General features: G+C 39.7%; 5 protein-coding genes across 6 annotated transcripts; all 5 read left to right on the top strand.

The window, feature by feature from the left end:
* Positions 1–423: 423 nt before the first annotated feature.
* LOC147060540 (uncharacterized) lies at positions 424–3,146 on the top strand. Its single transcript, XM_085904403.1, has 5 exons — positions 424–1,002; positions 1,655–1,993; positions 2,222–2,341; positions 2,780–2,838; positions 2,904–3,146. The coding sequence occupies exons 1-5, from the start codon at positions 951–953 to the stop codon at positions 3,021–3,023; spliced, it is 690 nt and encodes a 229-aa protein (XP_085760529.1). The 5' UTR covers positions 424–950; the 3' UTR covers positions 3,024–3,146.
* Positions 3,147–3,930: 784 nt separating this feature from the next.
* LOC147060539 (uncharacterized) lies at positions 3,931–6,228 on the top strand. Of its 2 annotated transcripts, none has more exons than XM_085904380.1 (6): positions 3,931–4,320; positions 4,388–4,720; positions 4,826–5,137; positions 5,275–5,394; positions 5,833–5,891; positions 5,957–6,228. In XM_085904380.1, exons 1-6 carry the CDS (start codon positions 4,275–4,277, stop codon positions 6,074–6,076), a joined length of 990 nt encoding a protein of 329 aa, XP_085760506.1. In that variant the 5' UTR covers positions 3,931–4,274; the 3' UTR covers positions 6,077–6,228. The 2 variants fall into 2 exon arrangements, with proteins under 2 accessions (XP_085760506.1, XP_085760515.1); XM_085904389.1 differs by having other exon boundaries at positions 3,933–4,324.
* Positions 6,229–7,696: 1,468 nt separating this feature from the next.
* LOC147060538 (uncharacterized) lies at positions 7,697–9,978 on the top strand. Its single transcript, XM_085905538.1, has 5 exons — positions 7,697–8,015; positions 8,122–8,433; positions 8,527–8,664; positions 9,037–9,080; positions 9,156–9,978. The coding sequence occupies exons 1-5, from the start codon at positions 7,832–7,834 to the stop codon at positions 9,285–9,287; spliced, it is 810 nt and encodes a 269-aa protein (XP_085761664.1). The 5' UTR covers positions 7,697–7,831; the 3' UTR covers positions 9,288–9,978.
* Positions 9,979–11,715: 1,737 nt separating this feature from the next.
* Positions 11,716–13,557, top strand: LOC147060537 (uncharacterized). Its single transcript, XM_085906078.1, has 5 exons — positions 11,716–12,041; positions 12,147–12,470; positions 12,608–12,727; positions 13,166–13,224; positions 13,290–13,557. Exons 1-5 carry the CDS (start codon positions 11,858–11,860, stop codon positions 13,407–13,409), a joined length of 807 nt encoding a protein of 268 aa, XP_085762204.1. The 5' UTR covers positions 11,716–11,857; the 3' UTR covers positions 13,410–13,557.
* Positions 13,558–14,790: 1,233 nt separating this feature from the next.
* LOC147060536 (uncharacterized) lies at positions 14,791–17,096 on the top strand. Its single transcript, XM_085906077.1, has 5 exons — positions 14,791–15,108; positions 15,214–15,537; positions 15,631–15,768; positions 16,141–16,184; positions 16,260–17,096. Exons 1-5 carry the CDS (start codon positions 14,925–14,927, stop codon positions 16,389–16,391), a joined length of 822 nt encoding a protein of 273 aa, XP_085762203.1. The 5' UTR covers positions 14,791–14,924; the 3' UTR covers positions 16,392–17,096.
* The last annotated feature ends 44 nt before the right edge of the window (positions 17,097–17,140 follow it).

Raw genomic sequence — 17,140 nt, 5'->3', positions numbered from 1 at the left:
GACTTTTTCTGTCTTAGTCCTTGAATTCATTACCACCATTTTGTGTGGTTTTATTTCCCCATATGACAATGTTACGGCAATTCATAAAAATGTCTTCGGTTGCTTATATTAATACTGTGGTTTAACCTGCAAATATAGTACACGAAACTAGTTTAAAAACCATTTTCATTTCCTGCTCTTACAAAATGAGCCTTAAAAATATATATATTTCTCGGGCATTTTACCTTGAAATTAATTCTCTGTAAATTGAGCATGAACACACGTGCAATGAAACTTCCTCCCTGACTTGCTCCTCCCTGACATAGATCTCATTCCCTTTGCGATGCAACGGATCTTCCTGGTCAGCAAACACTGATCACTTTATTAACTTTGGCGCCCTCTTGTGCCCTGTTTGTGAGTTGCATAAAGCAAAAAATTTAAATAGACATCCTAATTTATATTTGTTTTTCTACATTCCACTGACAACAATGTCTCCAGTTGTCACGCAATTTGGTCAATTTGTTTACAATGAGCAGATGCACACAAAATAATTGTGACTTTTATGTCAGTGGGACACCACATGCTGTCAACACCAATTACCTACTATGACGAATGCAGAATATTTTATAAGCGACCCCTTGGAAATAAGATTTTAAAAATGGGAAACATTTGGACGGTAAAATCGTGTCAGGTGTTACTGACACAATTATATGGACATGATATGTTTTTATGCAGGAATGAAATTGACCTTAAAAGTGCAAACTACTGTGGTAGTTGACCTTATAAAGGGATTGAAAAAAAAAAAAGGAAACCTTCCAGTGTACTCAGAAGTTGGCTTTGACTTTCCATTCAAACTGACCTAAAAATGTTGTCGACTTTACACAAAAACGAGCTTACAGGAAACAGTCGGCCAAAGGCAGTCGGCGGCACGTTGATACACTCATCATGGCCTCGTCTCTCCACGCAGAAAAATGAATGCAAGGATTGTTTTGTGCATGATTCTCACACTCTTTCAACAAAGACGTAAGTCAATTGTTTCTTGACTGTTGTTGGGCTTTTGGCAAAAGTACCTCGGCACTTTACAAAGTCTGTCAGCACCAGTGCTATTGTTACTGCTTGAGCAATCTGTTTGCATTTCTACAATGATACCACTATATCCAAAATTTGATTTTCATAAAAAATAATATATTGGAGGAAATTGTGCGATGGCCTTGCTCCTGCAGTGTTGCATGACAAATGTGAATATTTGCTAAAAAAAAATAAAGTCTGGTCTGGTTCAGGCTCAAAAGGGTCAAAACCTTGGCTTATTACTCGTGCATTAAAAGCAACACTAAGAAAAGTAGTGAAGCTGCAGCAGCTAGCTATGACCAAATTTTAGATTCCGTTAGCCTATTTTAGAAAACAGGAAAAAAAAGTCAGGACATAAGCATTGATATTGCAACTGTGATGAGTTAGAAATGACAATTGTTTGGCTAATTATGCTATTTGTTTAACAATTTGTACCTTTGTTTAATTACTAGCTTCTCTGTGCACCGTAGTCTATCACTAACATACACTGTCACGATCATAATGTCATAATGACGATTTGTGTTTGAAAAGCACTCCTAGGCCATGACTACAATAAAAAAAAAAACTGTGCAGCATCGATTGTAGATAAACATTCATGATTCCACAGGTGCCATGTCATCAAACTACACTCTCAGTCAGTGGCCAGCACAGTTATCTCCACTGCACCAAGGAGATCCTGTCCACCTCCTGTGCTCGGTGCTCTTTGACCAGAAAAACGACAGGTGTTTGGGTCGGCACACCGTGCACTGGCTGAGAGCTGGATCCCTTTCTGGTCTCGTCCATGCCGATGGAAAGACCAATGAAGAATGCGACGGGTTGAGTCCCAAACGATGCATCTATAAGATTTTCATCAATGTCAGTGAGTCGGATGGCGCCACCTACTACTGCGCTCTTGAGGCTTGTGGAAGCCTCATGTTTGCAAAAGGAACAAAACTGGACTTGCATGGTAACTTCTTAATATGGGTGAAATTTCAGGATGAAACTAAATTTGGATGGATGGATGGATGGATGGATGGATGGATGGATGGATGGATGGATGGATGGATGGATGGATGGATGGGATTGATTGATTGATTGATTGATTGATTGATTGATTGATTGATTGATTGATTGATTCAGTTGTGATATTATTTAGCCAGGCCATTCACAGGTGTGTCTCCTTTCATTTCTTTAGAAAGCGTGATGCCCTTTGATGGTTCACAAAAAAAAATTATTCTGGTTTTGTCTTCCATCGTGGCCTTAAGTCTGCTGGTCATCGCCTTACTGATCAATGTCATCGTGAAAAACAACACAGGTAATGTAAGGCTGTGTTTTCTAACCCTTATTAAATCTAAGAAAGTGTTTGACTTTGGAGAGCTCATGTCACACCGTCATACACAAATGTCCCAAAAGGTACACGCAGGCGTACCTGGTATTGCCTAAAAGACCGTGAGTGACAATAGGAGTAGTCTGCGTGTGAGCGTTTGGGTGTGAGTTGTGGTCAACAGAAGCTCCTTGCGAATGTTCACAATCTGTTTGTCTGACTATGAGAAAATTCAAACCTGTGTACTCTGGAATTTTCCTGTAAGGGACAAATAAAGGACAATCTTATTTTACCAGGTAAGTAAAATTTGATCCATTCCTGCAACTTGTTGCAGCATAGTGGTTGAGATTATGGGTAATGTCTGTCACTGATGCCCCGCCCCCTTTTTCATACTGCACTCTAATGATCTCTTTTTATTACTATTTACAGCCTCTTTTTCAACGCAAAGCAAGAACCCATGTGATTTTCAAGGCCCTCCGACGTTAAATGTATGTATTCCTTAAATAAGTTGTGTTTTTGTTTTTTTTATTCATTGGATGTCGTTTCCCCACAGAGGGAAGAAAATGCCCGCCTCAACTCAACTGTGCTTTTCAGTGTGGTGGAAAGCAATACGCTAGATGCAGCACAGACCAAGGCTTCGCTCATGACTTGCACCGTACGTGCTAAAAGCTAGCTCACTAGCTAAATGCGAATTAGCAACAATACTGCTGACAAAAATATGTTTCTATTGTCATTACTTGAAGCTGAAAAATTCTTAGTTGAATCTTGCACTGAAAAATAGAATGCAACATGAATAAAATTTCTGGGAAAAAAGACTATAACTGTATTCATATTTTATGAAAAAAAATTCATCAGCGTGTTAGGAAAACAACAGGACGTTTAATCATCCATGTATGTCATCATTGGGGGGTATTTTATTTTGTATGAATGTAAAAACAATTTATAATATTTCTATTTTTTGCATATATTTATTAAGCACCCCAGGATCCTACACAAATTGTTCACAATGTATTTTGTATCAATGAAAAAACTATTATTTGCATATATTTATTAAGCATCCCACTAAAGGGCTGAATTACCTCTACAAGTGGGAACCAAACGACAGCACGTTCTCTTTGCTGATGTCGTCTGACCACATTTCTGCACCGGCAGTCAGTCAGGAAATGCTACTGTCATCCATCTGCCACTGAGAAACAAAAGAAGCAACCAAACTGACAACCTTCATTGTGCAACTAAATAATGACCTAAACCAAAGTGACAAAGAAGGATGATGTTGAAGAAAATGTAGACTGGCCAAGACCGGCAGCTGACTTAAACCCTATTGAGCATGGATAGGGTAGTCTCCAACATGGCCGCCGTCCTCTTCAATCCAAAGCAAAAAAGAGTTCAGGACAGATAATTGTTATAAATACTGATGCATGCGTGTTTGTGGTTAAAGTGAACTCTATAGCAAACACCAAATATTTTCATTTCTTTTGTGTCACATGACACATTTTTGTACTGTGCCTTTGTCATTGTCCGTCACATAGTCTTTGTTTTTCGGTAAGCTTTTAAGAAGCTGATTTGCGTGTGATCAATTATTTCTCTTTGCACAAACTCTGTTGATGAAGCAGATCTTCACAATGCCACACTAATTTAAGGTTTTCTCTATTTTGGGGTTTTGCTCCAAGTTGATTGATTGATACATTGAAATCATGCGTTATTTAAAGTGTCAGAGTCTCAAACGTGACGCAGCAACTAGATACCAAGTCTTGTACAGAAGAACGTTCACTGAGAGGAGCCAGGTTGGGTTGACACCTGAAACGGCCAATGCGATGTCTGTCAAATTGTCCCCTCCCCTTTGGTGTTCTATGTTTCAAGTCAAATATTTGAAGCTCTCTGGAGGAACTGCTGCATTTTATTGTGCTGTCAAACTGTCAACAAGATGCGGACGACGCTTCATCTGCTGCTCCTGCTGATCCCGTTTGGAGGCAAGTCCAAGCTCAAAGGCAACGGCGTCATGTTCATCACTCTTACGCTGTGTTTTGTTCTGTGCAGGAAACACGGGTCAGCCCATCTTCACAACAGAGACCAAAAAGGTTGGAGAGAGTGTCTATCTGGAATGTCCCCGCAACCCTTCTGAAATTCATGCTGTTCTTGCTTGGATTCGACTTGCGTCTGGAAGCTTTCCAGAAATCTTAGGTCAGATGCCAAGCTTTGATTATACAAGCCGCGAAACTGGACATATCACAGTCAAGCAAAAGCCAGGGAAGTTTGTTCTGCAAATTAGTCGGGTGCAAAAAAGCGACACGGCGCTCTACTACTGTTTGAAATGGGCATCACGGTTTCAAAAAATGGAATTTTTGAATGGAGTATTTCTACAGGTGAAAGGTAAGGCGATTTTGCTTTGAGAATAATTAGACACTATCATTTAAATAATTTGGGTAGTTCTTTGATAATCGACATGAAAGACTAAAAGGTCAATTTGCATTTCAGACATAGCAGAAGCAAAGACGGCCGTCACTGCTGTCAGTCATGATGAGAGCCGATCGCAGTGCTCGTTCGTCTCTCGCTCTGTTAATAAAACGTGTGCGGATGGACACAACGTTTATTGGCTCAGAGCTGGACCAGAAGATTCAAATCCCAACTTCATTTACGCTCATGACAAATGTGAAAAAGTTGCAAACGGCTCCATACAGAAATGCGTTCACACTTTCCCAAACAACGTCGACGCCGGAACATACTCTTGTGCTGTGGTCACATGTGGGCACATTTTTATGGCAAAAGCAACAAAGGTCATCATTAAAGGTATGTCATCTTCACTAGTGCCAAGTGTGAAGTTTCAATAGTGAAAATTGCTTGACTGAGACTGACTGACCGACCGACTGACTTGTGATATTATTTAGCCAGGCCATTCACAGGCGTGTCTCCTTTCATTTCTTTAGAAAGCGTGATGCCATTTGATGGTTCACACAAAGAAATTATTCTGGTTTTGTCTTCCATCGTGGCCTTAAGTCTGCTGGTCATCGCCTTACTGATCAATGTCATCGTGAAAAACAACACAGGTAATGTAAGGCCGTGTTTTCTAACCCTCATTAAATCTAAGAAAGTGTTTGACTTTGGAGAGCTCATGTCACACCGTCATACACAAATGTCCCAAAAGGTACACGCAGGCGTACCTGGTATTGCCTAAAAGACCGTGAGTGACAATAGGAGTAGTTGGCGTGTGAGCGTTTGGGTGTGAGTTGTGATCAACAGAAGCTCCTTGCGAATGTTTACATTCTGTTTGTCTGACTATGAGAAAATTCAAACCTGTGTACTCTGGAATTTTCCTGTATGGGACAAATAAAGGAAAATCTTATTTTACCAGGTAAGTAAAATTTGATCCATTCCCGCAACTTGTTGCAGCATAGTGGTTGAGAATATGGGTAATGTCTGTCACTGATGCCCCGCCCCCTTTTTCATACTGCACTCTAATGATCTCTTTTTATTACTATTTACAGCCTCTATTTCAAAGCAAAGCAAGAACCCTTGTGATTTTCAAGGCCCTCCGACGTTAAATGTATGTATTCCTTAAATAAGTTGTGGGTTTTTTTTATTTATTCATTGGATGTCGTTTCCTCACAGAGGGAAGAAAATGCCCGCCTCAACTCAACTGTGGTTTTCAGCATGGTGGAAAGCAATACGCTAGATGCAGCACAGACCAAGGCTTCGCTCATGACTTGCATCGTACGTGCTAAAAGCTAGCTCATTAGCTAAATGCGAATTAGCAACAGTACTGCTGACAAAAATATGTTTCTATTGTCATTACTTGAAGCTGAAAAATTCTTAGTTGAATCTTGCACTGAAAAATAGAATGCAACATGAATAAAATTTCTGGGAAAAAAGACTATTACTGTATTCATATTTTATGAAAAAAAAAATTTTCATCAGCGTGTTAGGAAAACAACAGGACGTTGTTCATCCATCATCCATGTATGTCATCATTGGGGGATATTTTATTTTGTATGAATGTAAAAACTATTTATAATATTTCTATTTTTTGCATATATTTATTAAGCACCCCAGGATCCTACACAAATTGTTCACAATGTATTTTGTATCAATGAAAAAACTATTATTTGCATATATTTATTAAGCATCCCAGGATCCTACCAAAGGTTCTGTAAAAATTCATTGCAACTGTATGTAAAAGTAGAAAAAAAAATTAGATGTGTTCCGGCTGATTCTCAAAATTTGATCCATATGAAATCGACAACTCAGAGCAGTGTTGAAGGGAACTGTTGACAGGAAATGTGAGGGCAGACTAAACTGGCAAGACACCAGAAATGATCTTTTGGTCTCATTTTGCATCGCAGGAACACTTTGACACTAAAGGGCTGAATTACCTCTACAAGTGGGAACCAAACGACAGCACGTTCTCTTTGCTGATGTTGTCTGACCACATTGACATTTCTGCACCGGCAGTCAGTCAGGAAATGCTACTGTCATCCATCTGCCACTGAGAAAAAAAAGAAGCAAACAAACTGAGAACCTTCATCGTGCAACTAGATAATGACCTAAAACAAAGTGACAAAGGAGGATGATGTTGAAGAAAATTTAGACTGGCCAAGACCGGCAGCTGACTTAAACCCTATTGAGCATGGATAGGGTAGTCTCCAACATGGCCGCCGTCCTCTTCAATCCAAAGCAAAAAATAGTTCAGGACAGATAATTGTTATAAATACTGATGCATGCGTGTTTGTGGTTAAAGTGAACTCTATAGCAAACAACAAATATTTTCATTTCTTTTTTGTCACATGACACATTTTTGTATTGTGCCTTTGTCATTGTCCGTCACATAGTCTTTGTTTTTCGGTAAGCTTTTAAAACTTGATACAAAGAAGCTGATTTGCGTGTGATCAATTATTTCTCTTTGCACAAACTCTGTTGATGAAGCAGATCTTCACAATGCCACACTAATTTAAGGTTTTCTCTATTTTGGGGTTTTGCTCCAAGTTGATTTATTGATACATTGAAATCGTGCATTATTCAAAGCGTCAAAGTCTAAAACGTGATGCAGCAACTAGATATCAAGTATTGTACAGAAGAACGTTCACTGAGAGGAGTCGGGTTGGGTTGACACCTGAAACGGCCAATGCGATGTCTGTCAAATTGTCCCCTCCCCTGTGGTGTTCTACGTTTCAAGTCAAACATTTGAAGCTCTCTGGAGGAACTGCTGCACTTGCTGGAAGAACAAGATGCGGACGATGCTTCATCTGCTGCTCCTGCTGATCCCGTTTGGAGGCAAGTCCAACCTCAAAGGCAACGGCGTCATGTTCATCACCCATACTCTGTGTTTTGTTCTGTGCAGGAAACACGGGTCAGCCCATCTTCACAACAGAAACCAAAAAGGTTGGACAGAGTGTCTCTCTGGAATGTCCCCTTAACCCGTCTGAAGATGAGGCTGTTCTTATTTGGATTCAATTTGCGTCTGGAAGCTTTCCAGAAATCTTCGATCAGATGTCATCCTTTGATAATGCAAAACCCGAAACTGGACGTATCACAGTCAAGCAAGAGCCAGGGAAGTTTGTTCTGCAAATTAGTCGGGTGCAAAAAAGCGACACGGCGCTCTACTATTGTTTCAAATGGACAACATGGGCTCATAAATCGACATTTTTGAATGGAGTATTTCTACAGGTTAAAGGTAAGGTGATTTTGCTTTGAGAATAATTAGACACTATCATTTAAATAAATTTGGGCAGTTCTTCGATAATCAACATGAAAGACTAAAAGGTCAATTTGCATTTCAGACGTCGCAGAAGCAGAGACGGCCGTCACTGCTGTCATTCATGATGAGAGCCGATCGCAGTGCTCGTTTGTCTCTCGCTCTGTTAATAAAATGTGTGCGGGTGGACACAACGTTTATTGGCTCAGAGCTGGACCAGAAGATTCAAATCCCATCTTAATTTACGCTCATGACAAATGTGAAAAAGTTGCTAATGGCTCAATGCAGGAATGCCTTCACCCTTTCCCAAACAACGTCGACGCCGGAACGTACTCTTGTGCTGTGGTCACATGTGGGCACATTTTTATGGCAAAAGCAACAAAGGTCATCATTAATGGTATGTCATCTTCACTAGTGCCAAGTGTGAAGTTTCAATAGTGAAAATTGCTTGAATTGTAATTTTTGCTGGGGTTTTTTGTTTTTAATCCAGATCATGATCCAGATGGCAGCAAATGTGATATACAAAGGTCTTTCATCTTTGTCTTGGGTTCTGCTTTGGCCTTAAGCTGGATCATATCAGCCTTCCTCATATGCAAGACCAAGACAAAAGGCTGTTTTTACTGCAAAGGTAAAAGAACGTGCACATGAAGTCTCCAAATGCAAAAGCTGTTTCGGATCATTTTGGCTCAAAGTGTCAAACTCTGGCCCTCGAAAGCCACTGTCCTGCATGTTAAAGCGGTTCCCCTCATCACCTGTGATGTGGACAAAAATTGAGCCATGCCTAAACATATAGTATATGTTTATATCTATATATATCTACATTGAGATGTATACGTGTCTATACAGATATATGTATATAGACACACACATGTAAGTTTGGACTTTTTAAAAGAACACCACATAGTTTATTGCAAGTTGTGTCATGGAACCCAAAAAGCTCTGGCTTGTGAGTCCTGTTTAAGAATGACTACTTGAAAGACTTTCTCTCTTCAATGTTCAGCTTGTCGGCAAACTCGTGAAGAAACGTGCAGTGTTCCGCATCAGGTCAGTCGAAAGGTTACCCGCACATTTGCTCCCTTTCCACCTTTTTCTTGTGACACGTCTGACTTGTTTTCTCAGAGAACCGAGGACACTTTGGTTTATTCCGCGCCGACCATCGTCACGAGGAAAAGTGGCAAAGCCATCCAACCGAGAGTGAGAAAAAATGAGGATTTTTGCACGTATACGGACGTCTGCCGCCGCGGAACCTAACGAGATCAAATTAATTTAAAGTTTGTATTAAGATCTTTCACATTTCAAATGTACTTCAGACGTTAATAGCACGACTATACTAACACTGTACAACCTCCGTCAAAGTTTGCATTAAGAATTTTTACATTTCAAAAGTACTGCAGAAATTTACAGCGCAAGGAACCATATTTGGCATGTTGGGACTAAACTAACACTGTACAACCTCCATCAATCAAAATAGAATGATTGCAGTGATTTAAAGAAAACAAAAAACAAATTGCTTCATCAAGGACAAGAAAATTGTATTACAATGGTAGTGAGATTACAAATGTGATAAGATTTGGAAGATGTGAGAAATGGACTCAAGCTATTTTTCTGAAGTACCACATTCATTTTAAAGATTCCAGTGATTCATGACAATCGATTTTCATCATTTAAAAAAAAAAAAAGTGAATATGTTAAGTCACCATTGATTTACTGACGTACGTACTAAAAGCTAGCTCACTAGCTAAATGCGAAGTAGCAATAATACTGCTGACTCATTTGTTATTTCAAAAATAATGTGATTCTATTGTCATTACTTGCAGCTGAGAGTTTGTAATTTGAATCTTGAACTGAAAAGTATAATGTAATAAGAATAAAATGTCTGAAAATAAGTACTATTATTGAATTCATATTTTCTGAGAAAAAAATCATCATCAGCGCATTAGGAAAAAACGGGACACTTCATCATCCATGTATGTCATCATGGGGGGATATTTGATTTTTATAAATGTGAAAATTATTTATATTTCTATTTGCATATATTTATTAATTATACCAGGATCCTACACAAATTGTACACAAATGTATTTTCTATCAATGTAAAAACTTTTTATTATTTGCATATATTTATTAAGCATCCCAGGATCCTGCCAAAGGTGCTGTAGAAATTCATTGCAACTGTATGTAAAAGCACAAAACAGTCAGATGTGTTCAGGCTGATTCTCAAAATTGGATCCATATGAAATCACATTTTTTTACATCCATTCAAGCTGACCCTGAACAAGAGGCGGGATACACCCCTAACTGTTCTCCAGACAAACACAGAGCACACATTTTGCGTTGGCACTGATACACTGCTAATGTAAGCGGTTGTGGATCATGGAAAAATAGAAGCTTCTTTTACCTTCCCGCCCATTACTGTCTTTGATGTTCAGAAAGAAGGATGTACAAATACTGTGAGTTTAACGTGCACAGCATAAACTTCTGGCTTTCACACAGTGTGTCTTTGGCCTGCGGTGGGCTTTTGACCAACAACGCAGAGCAGTGCTCAAAGGAACTTGTATTAAGATCTTTCACATTTCAAAAGTACTTCAGAAATTTATAGCACAAGGAACCATATTTTCCTTCCTGTTGACAGGAAATGTGAGGGCAGACTAAACTGGCAAGACACCAGAAATGATCTTTTGGTCTCATTTTGCATTGTAAAACCACTTTGTCACTAAAGCGCTAGATTACCTGTACAAGTGGAAACCAAACGACAACATGTTCTCTTTGATGATGTCGTCTGACCACATTGGCACTTCTGCACTGACAGTCAGTCAGGAAATGCTCATGTCATCCATCTGCCACTGAGAAACAAAAGAAGCATCCAAACTGAGAACCTTCATCGTAGAACAAGATAATGACTTCAAACAAAATTACAAAGGAGGATGAAGTTGAAGATTTTAGACTGGCCAAGACCGTCAGCTGACTTAAACCCTATTGAGCACGCACGTGTTGGTTCGTCTCCAAAATGGCTGCCATCCTCTTCAATCCAAAGTAGAAACGAGTTCAGGACACATGATTGTAATAAATACTGATGCATTTGTGTTTGGGGTTCAAGTGAACGCGATGGCAAACGCAAAATATTCATTTCTTTTGCTTCAGACAACCCTTTGCCAAAGTCCCTCACATAGTCTTTCCGTTAAGCTTTTGAAACTTGATATGAAGAAGCTGATTTGTGTATGATTAATTATTTTGCTTTGTTTCTGAAGCAGACCTTCAGAATGCCAGAGTGATATAAGGCTTTTCCCAATTTTGGCGTTTTGCTCCAAGTTGATTTCACATTGAAATCATTGGCAATGATTGTCCGCTATTTAAAGTGTCAGAGTCTCAAACGTGACGCAGAAACTAGATATCAAGTATTGTACAGAAGAGCGTTCACTGAGAGGAGCCAGGTTGGGTTGACACCTGAAACGGCCAATGCGATGTCTGTGAAATTGTCCCCTCCCCTTTGGTGTTCTATGTTTCAAGTCAAATATTTGAAGCTCTCTGGAGGAACTGCTGCACTTGCTGGAACAACAAGATGCGGACGACGCTTCATCTGCTGCTCCTGCTGATCCCGTTTGGAGGCAAGTCCAAGCTCAAAGGCAATGGAGTCATGTTCATCACTCTTACTCTGTGTTTTGTTCTGTGCAGGAAACACGGGTCAGCCCATCTCCACAACAGAAACCAAAAAGGTTGGACAGAGTGTCTCTCTGGAATGTGCCCGCAACGGGTCTGACTTTGGGGCTGAACTTGTTTGGATTCGACTTGCGTCTGGAAGCTTTCCAGAAATCTTAGGTCAGATGCCAAGCTTTGATTATACAAGCCGCGAAACTGGACGTATCACAGTCAAGCAAGAGCCAGAGAAGTTTGTTCTGCAAATTAGTCGGGTGCAAAAAAGCGACACGGCGCTCTACTACTGTTTCAAATGGAAAACATGGGCTCATCAATCGACATTTTTGAATGGAGTATTTCTACAGGTTAAAGGTAAGGTGATTTTGCTTTGAGAATAATTAGACACTATCATTTAAATAATTTGGGTAGTTCTTTGATAATCGACATGAAAGACTAAAAGGTCAACTTGCATTTCAGACGTTCCAGAAGCAGAGACCGTCGTCACTGCTGTCACTCATGACTTGCAGTTCAACGAGAGCCGATCGCAGTGCTCGTTCGTCTCTCGCTCTGTTAATAAAACGTTTGCGGGTGGACACAACGTTTATTGGCTCAGAGCTGGACCAGAAGATTCAAATCCCAACTTCATTTACGCTCATGACAAATGTGAAAAAGTTGCAAATGGCCCCATACAGAAATGCGTTCACACTTTCCCAAACAACGTCGACGCCGGAACGTACTCTTGTGCTGTGGTCACATGTGGGCACATTTTTATGGCAGAGGCAACAAAGGTCATCATTAAAGGTATGTCATCTTCACTAGTGCCAAGTGTGAAGTTTCAATAGTGAAAATTGCTTGACTGAGACTGACTGACCGACCGACTGACTTGTGATATTATTTAGCCAGGCCATTCACAGGCGTGTCTCCTTTCATTTCTTTAGAAAGCGTGATGCCATTTGATGGTTCACACAAAGAAATTATTCTGGTTTTGTCTTCCATCGTGGCCTTAAGTCTGCTGGTCATCGCCTTACTGATCAATGTCATCGTGAAAAACAACACAGGTAATGTAAGGCCGTGTTTTCTAACCCTCATTAAATCTAAGAAAGTGTTTGACTTTGGAGAGCTCATGTCACACCGTCATACACAAATGTCCCAAAAGGTACACGCAGGCGTACCTGGTATTGCCTAAAAGACCGTGAGTGACAATAGGAGTAGTTGGCGTGTGAGCGTTTGGGTGTGAGTTGTGATCAACAGAAGCTCCTTGCGAATGTTTACATTCTGTTTGTCTGACTATGAGAAAATTCAAACCTGTGTACTCTGGAATTTTCCTGTATGGGACAGATGAAGGAAAATCTTATTTTACCAGGTAAGTAAAATTTGATCCATTCCCGCAACTTGTTGCAGCATAGTGGTTGAGAATATGGGTAATGTCTGTCACTGATGCCCCGCCCCCTTTTTCATACTGCACTCTAATGATCTCTTTTTATTACTATTTACAGCCTCTTTTTCAAAGCAAAGCAAGAACCCATGTGATTTTCAAGGCCCTCCGACGTTAAATGTATGTATTCCTTAAATAAGTTGTGTTTTGTTTTTTTTTATTCATTGGATGTCGTTTCCCCACAGAGGGAAGAAAATGCCCGCCTCAACTCAACTGTGGTTTTCAGCATGGTGGAAAGCAATACGCTAGATGCAGCACAGACCAAGGCTTCGCTCATGACTTGCACCATACGTGCTAAAAGCTAGCTCATTAGCTAAATGCGAATTAGCAACAGTACTGCTGACAAAAATATGTTTCTATTGTCATTACTTGAAGCTGAAAAATTCTTAGTTGAATCTTGCACTGAAAAATAGAATGCAACATGAATAAAATTTCTGGGAAAAAAGACTATAACTGTATTCATATTTTATGAAAAAAAAATTCATCAGCGTGTTAGGAAAACAACAGGACGTTTAATCATCCATGTATGTCATCATTGGGGGGTATTTTATTTTGTATGAATGTAAAAACAATTTATAATATTTCTATTTTTTGCATATATTTATTAAGCACCCCAGGATCCTACACAAATTGTTCACAATGTATTTTGTATCAATGAAAAAACTATTATTTGCATATATTTATTAAGCATCCCACTAAAGGGCTGAATTACCTCTACAAGTGGGAACCAAACGACAGCACGTTCTCTTTGCTGATGTCGTCTGACCACATTTCTGCACCGGCAGTCAGTCAGGAAATGCTACTGTCATCCATCTGCCACTGAGAAAAAAAAGAAGCAAACAAACTGAGAACCTTCATCGTGCAACTAGATAATGACCTAAAACAAAGTGACAAAGGAGGATGATGTTGAAGAAAATTTAGACTGGCCAAGACCGGCAGCTGACTTAAACCCTATTGAGCATGGATAGGGTAGTCTCCAACATGGCCGCCGTCCTCTTCAATCCAAAGCAAAAAATAGTTCAGGACAGATAATTGTTATAAATACTGATGCATGCGTGTTTGTGGTTAAAGTGAACTCTATAGCAAACAACAAATATTTTCATTTCTTTTTTGTCACATGACACATTTTTGTATTGTGCCTTTGTCATTGTCCGTCACATAGTCTTTGTTTTTCGGTAAGCTTTTAAAACTTGATACAAAGAAGCTGATTTGCGTGTGATCAATTATTTCTCTTTGCACAAACTCTGTTGATGAAGCAGATCTTCACAATGCCACACTAATTTAAGGTTTTCTCTATTTTGGGGTTTTGCTCCAAGTTGATTTATTGATACATTGAAATCGTGCGTTATTCAAAGCGTCAAAGTCTAAAACGTGATGCAGCAACTAGATATCAAGTATTGTACAGAAGAACGTTCACTGAGAGGAGCCAGGTTGGGTTGACACCTGAAACGGCCAATGCGATGTCTGTCAAATTGTCCCCTCCCCTTTAGTGTTCTATGTTTCAAGTCAAATATTTGAAGCTCTCTGGAGGAACTGCTGCACTTGATGGAACAACAAGATGCGGACGACGCTTCATCTGCTGCTCCTGCTGATCCCGTTTGGAGGCAAGTCCAACCTCAAAGGCAACGGCGTCATGTTCATCACCCATACTCTGTGTTTTGTTCTGTGCAGGAAACACGGGTCAGCCTATCTTCAAAACAGAAACCAAAAAGGTTCGACACAGTGTCTCTCTGGAATGTCCCCGCAACCCGTCTGAATTTGGGACTGAACTTGTTTGGATTCGACTTGCGTCTGGAAGCTTTCCAGAAATCTTAGGTCAGATGCCAAACTTTGATTATACAAGCCGCGAAACTGGACGTATCACAGTCAAGCAAGAGCCAGAGAAGTTTGTTCTGCAAATTAGTCGGGTGCAAAAAAGCGACACGGCGCTCTACTACTGTTTCAAATGGACAACATGGGGTCATCAATCGACATTTTTGAATGGAGTATTTCTACAGGTTAAAGGTAAGGTGATTTTGCTTTGAGAATAATTAGACACTATCATTTAAATAATTTGGGTAGTTCTTTGATAATCGACATGAAAGACTAAAAGGTCAACTTGCATTTCAGACGTTCTAGAAGCAGAGACCGTCGTCACTGATGTCACTCATGACTTGCAGTTCAACGAGAGCCGATCGCAGTGCTCGTTCGTCTCTCGCTCTGTTAATAAAATGTGTGCGGGTGGACACAACGTTTATTGGCTCAGAGCTGGACCAGAAGATTCAAATCCCAACTTCATTTACGCTCATGACAAATGTGAAAAAGTTGCAAATGGCCCCATACAGAAATGCGTTCACACTTTCCCAAACAACGTCGACGCCGGAACGTACTCTTGTGCTGTGGTCACATGTGGGCACATTTTTATGGCAAAAGCAACAAAGGTCATCATTAATGGTATGTCATCTTCACTAGTGCCAAGTGTGAAGTTTCAATAGTGAAAATTGCTTGAATTGTAATTTTTGCTGGGGGTTTTTGTTTTTAATCCAGATCATGATCCAGATGGCAGCAAATATGATATACAAAGGTCTGTCATCTTTGTCTTGGGTTCTACTTTGGCCTTAAGCTGGATCATATCAGCCTTCCTCATATGCAAGACCAAGACAAAAGGCTGTTTTTACTGCAAAGGTAAGAGAACGTGCACATGAAGTCTCCAAATGCAAAAGCTGTTTTGCATCATTTTGACTCAAAGTGTCAAACTCGGGCCCCCGAAGGCCACTGTCCTGCATGTTAAAGCGGTTCCCCTCATCACCTGTGATGTGGACAAAAATTGAGCCATGCCTAAACATATAGTATATGTTTATATCTATATATATCTACATTGAGATGTATACGTGTCTATACAGATATATGTATATAGACACACACACGTAAGTTTGGACTTTTTAAAAGAACACCACATAGTTTAGTGCAAGTTATGTCATGGAACCCGCAAAGCTCTGGCTTGTGAGTCCTGTTTAAGAATGACTACTTGAAAGACTTTCTCTCTTCAATGTTTAGCTTGTCGGCAAACTCGTGAAGAAACGTGTAGTGGTGTGCAACAGGTCAGTCGAAAGCCTCTCCACACGTTTGCTCCCTTTCCACCTTTTTCTTGTGACACGTCTGACTTGTTTTCTCAGAGAACCGAGGACACTTTGGTTTATTCCGCACCGACCATCGTCGCCAGGAAAAGTGGCAAAGCCAGACAAACGGGAGCAAGAAAAAATGAGGATTTTAGCACGTATACGGACGTCTGCCTCCGCAGAACCTAAGAGATCAAATTAATTTAAAGTTTGTATTAAGATCTTTCACATTTCAAAAGTACTTCAGACGTTTACAGCACAAGGAACCATATTTGGGATATTGGGACTAAACTAATACTGTATAACCTCCGTCAAAGTTTGTATTGAGAATTTTTACATTTCAAAAGTACTGCAGAAATTTACAGCGCAAGGAACCATGTTTGTCATGTTGGGACTAAACTAACACTGTACAACCTCCATCAATCAAAATAGAATGATTGCAGTGATTTAAAAAAATAAAAATTGCTTCATCAAGGACAAGAACATTGTATTACAATGGTAGTGAGATTGCAAATGTGATAAGATTTGGAAGATGTGAGAAATGGACTCAAGCTATTTTTCTGAAGTACCACATTCATTTTAAAGATTCCAGTGATTCATGACAATCGATTTTCATCATTTAAAAAAAAAAAGTGAATATGTTAAGTCACCATTGATTTACTGACGTACATACTAAAAGCTAGCTCACTAGCTAAATGCGAAGTAGCAATAATACTGCTGACTCATTTGTTATTTCAAAAATAATGTGTTTCTATTGTCATTACATGCAGCTGAGAGTTTGTAAGTTGAATCTTGAACTGAAAAGTATAATGTAACGAGAATAAAATGTCTGAGAATAAGTACTATTATTGTATTCATATTTTATGAGAAAAAAAATCATCAGCGCATTAGGAAAAAACGGGACACTTCATCATCCATGTATGTCATCATGGGAGGAT

The sequence above is a fragment of the Syngnathus leptorhynchus genome, chromosome 2, assembly GCF_054491065.1.
Source record: "Syngnathus leptorhynchus isolate UIUO chromosome 2, UIUO_Slep, whole genome shotgun sequence".
Classification (NCBI taxonomy): domain Eukaryota; kingdom Metazoa; phylum Chordata; class Actinopteri; order Syngnathiformes; family Syngnathidae; genus Syngnathus; species Syngnathus leptorhynchus.
This window is presented reverse-complemented; position numbering and strand designations above follow the sequence as displayed.

Coding starts and splice junctions, on each gene's coding strand:
- LOC147060537 (XM_085906078.1), top strand. CDS start 11,858: ATGCCAAGCTTTGATTATACAAGCCGCGAAACTGGACGTATCACAGTC. Junction 12,042..12,146: donor AGTATTTCTACAGGTTAAAG/GTAAGGTGATTT, acceptor CTTGCATTTCAG/ACGTTCCAGAAGCAGAGACC. Junction 12,471..12,607: donor AACAAAGGTCATCATTAAAG/GTATGTCATCTT, acceptor TCATTTCTTTAG/AAAGCGTGATGCCATTTGAT.
- LOC147060540 (XM_085904403.1), top strand. CDS start 951: ATGAATGCAAGGATTGTTTTGTGCATGATTCTCACACTCTTTCAACAA. Junction 1,994..2,221: donor AACAAAACTGGACTTGCATG/GTAACTTCTTAA, acceptor TCATTTCTTTAG/AAAGCGTGATGCCCTTTGAT. Junction 2,839..2,903: donor AAGGCCCTCCGACGTTAAAT/GTATGTATTCCT, acceptor GTTTCCCCACAG/AGGGAAGAAAATGCCCGCCT.
- LOC147060536 (XM_085906077.1), top strand. CDS start 14,925: ATGCCAAACTTTGATTATACAAGCCGCGAAACTGGACGTATCACAGTC. Junction 15,538..15,630: donor AACAAAGGTCATCATTAATG/GTATGTCATCTT, acceptor TTTTTAATCCAG/ATCATGATCCAGATGGCAGC. Junction 16,185..16,259: donor CGTGTAGTGGTGTGCAACAG/GTCAGTCGAAAG, acceptor TTGTTTTCTCAG/AGAACCGAGGACACTTTGGT.
- LOC147060539 (XM_085904380.1), top strand. CDS start 4,275: ATGCGGACGACGCTTCATCTGCTGCTCCTGCTGATCCCGTTTGGAG. Junction 4,321..4,387: donor CCTGCTGATCCCGTTTGGAG/GCAAGTCCAAGC, acceptor TGTTCTGTGCAG/GAAACACGGGTCAGCCCATC. Junction 5,892..5,956: donor AAGGCCCTCCGACGTTAAAT/GTATGTATTCCT, acceptor GTTTCCTCACAG/AGGGAAGAAAATGCCCGCCT.
- LOC147060538 (XM_085905538.1), top strand. CDS start 7,832: ATGTCATCCTTTGATAATGCAAAACCCGAAACTGGACGTATCACAGTC. Junction 8,434..8,526: donor AACAAAGGTCATCATTAATG/GTATGTCATCTT, acceptor TTTTTAATCCAG/ATCATGATCCAGATGGCAGC. Junction 9,081..9,155: donor CGTGCAGTGTTCCGCATCAG/GTCAGTCGAAAG, acceptor TTGTTTTCTCAG/AGAACCGAGGACACTTTGGT.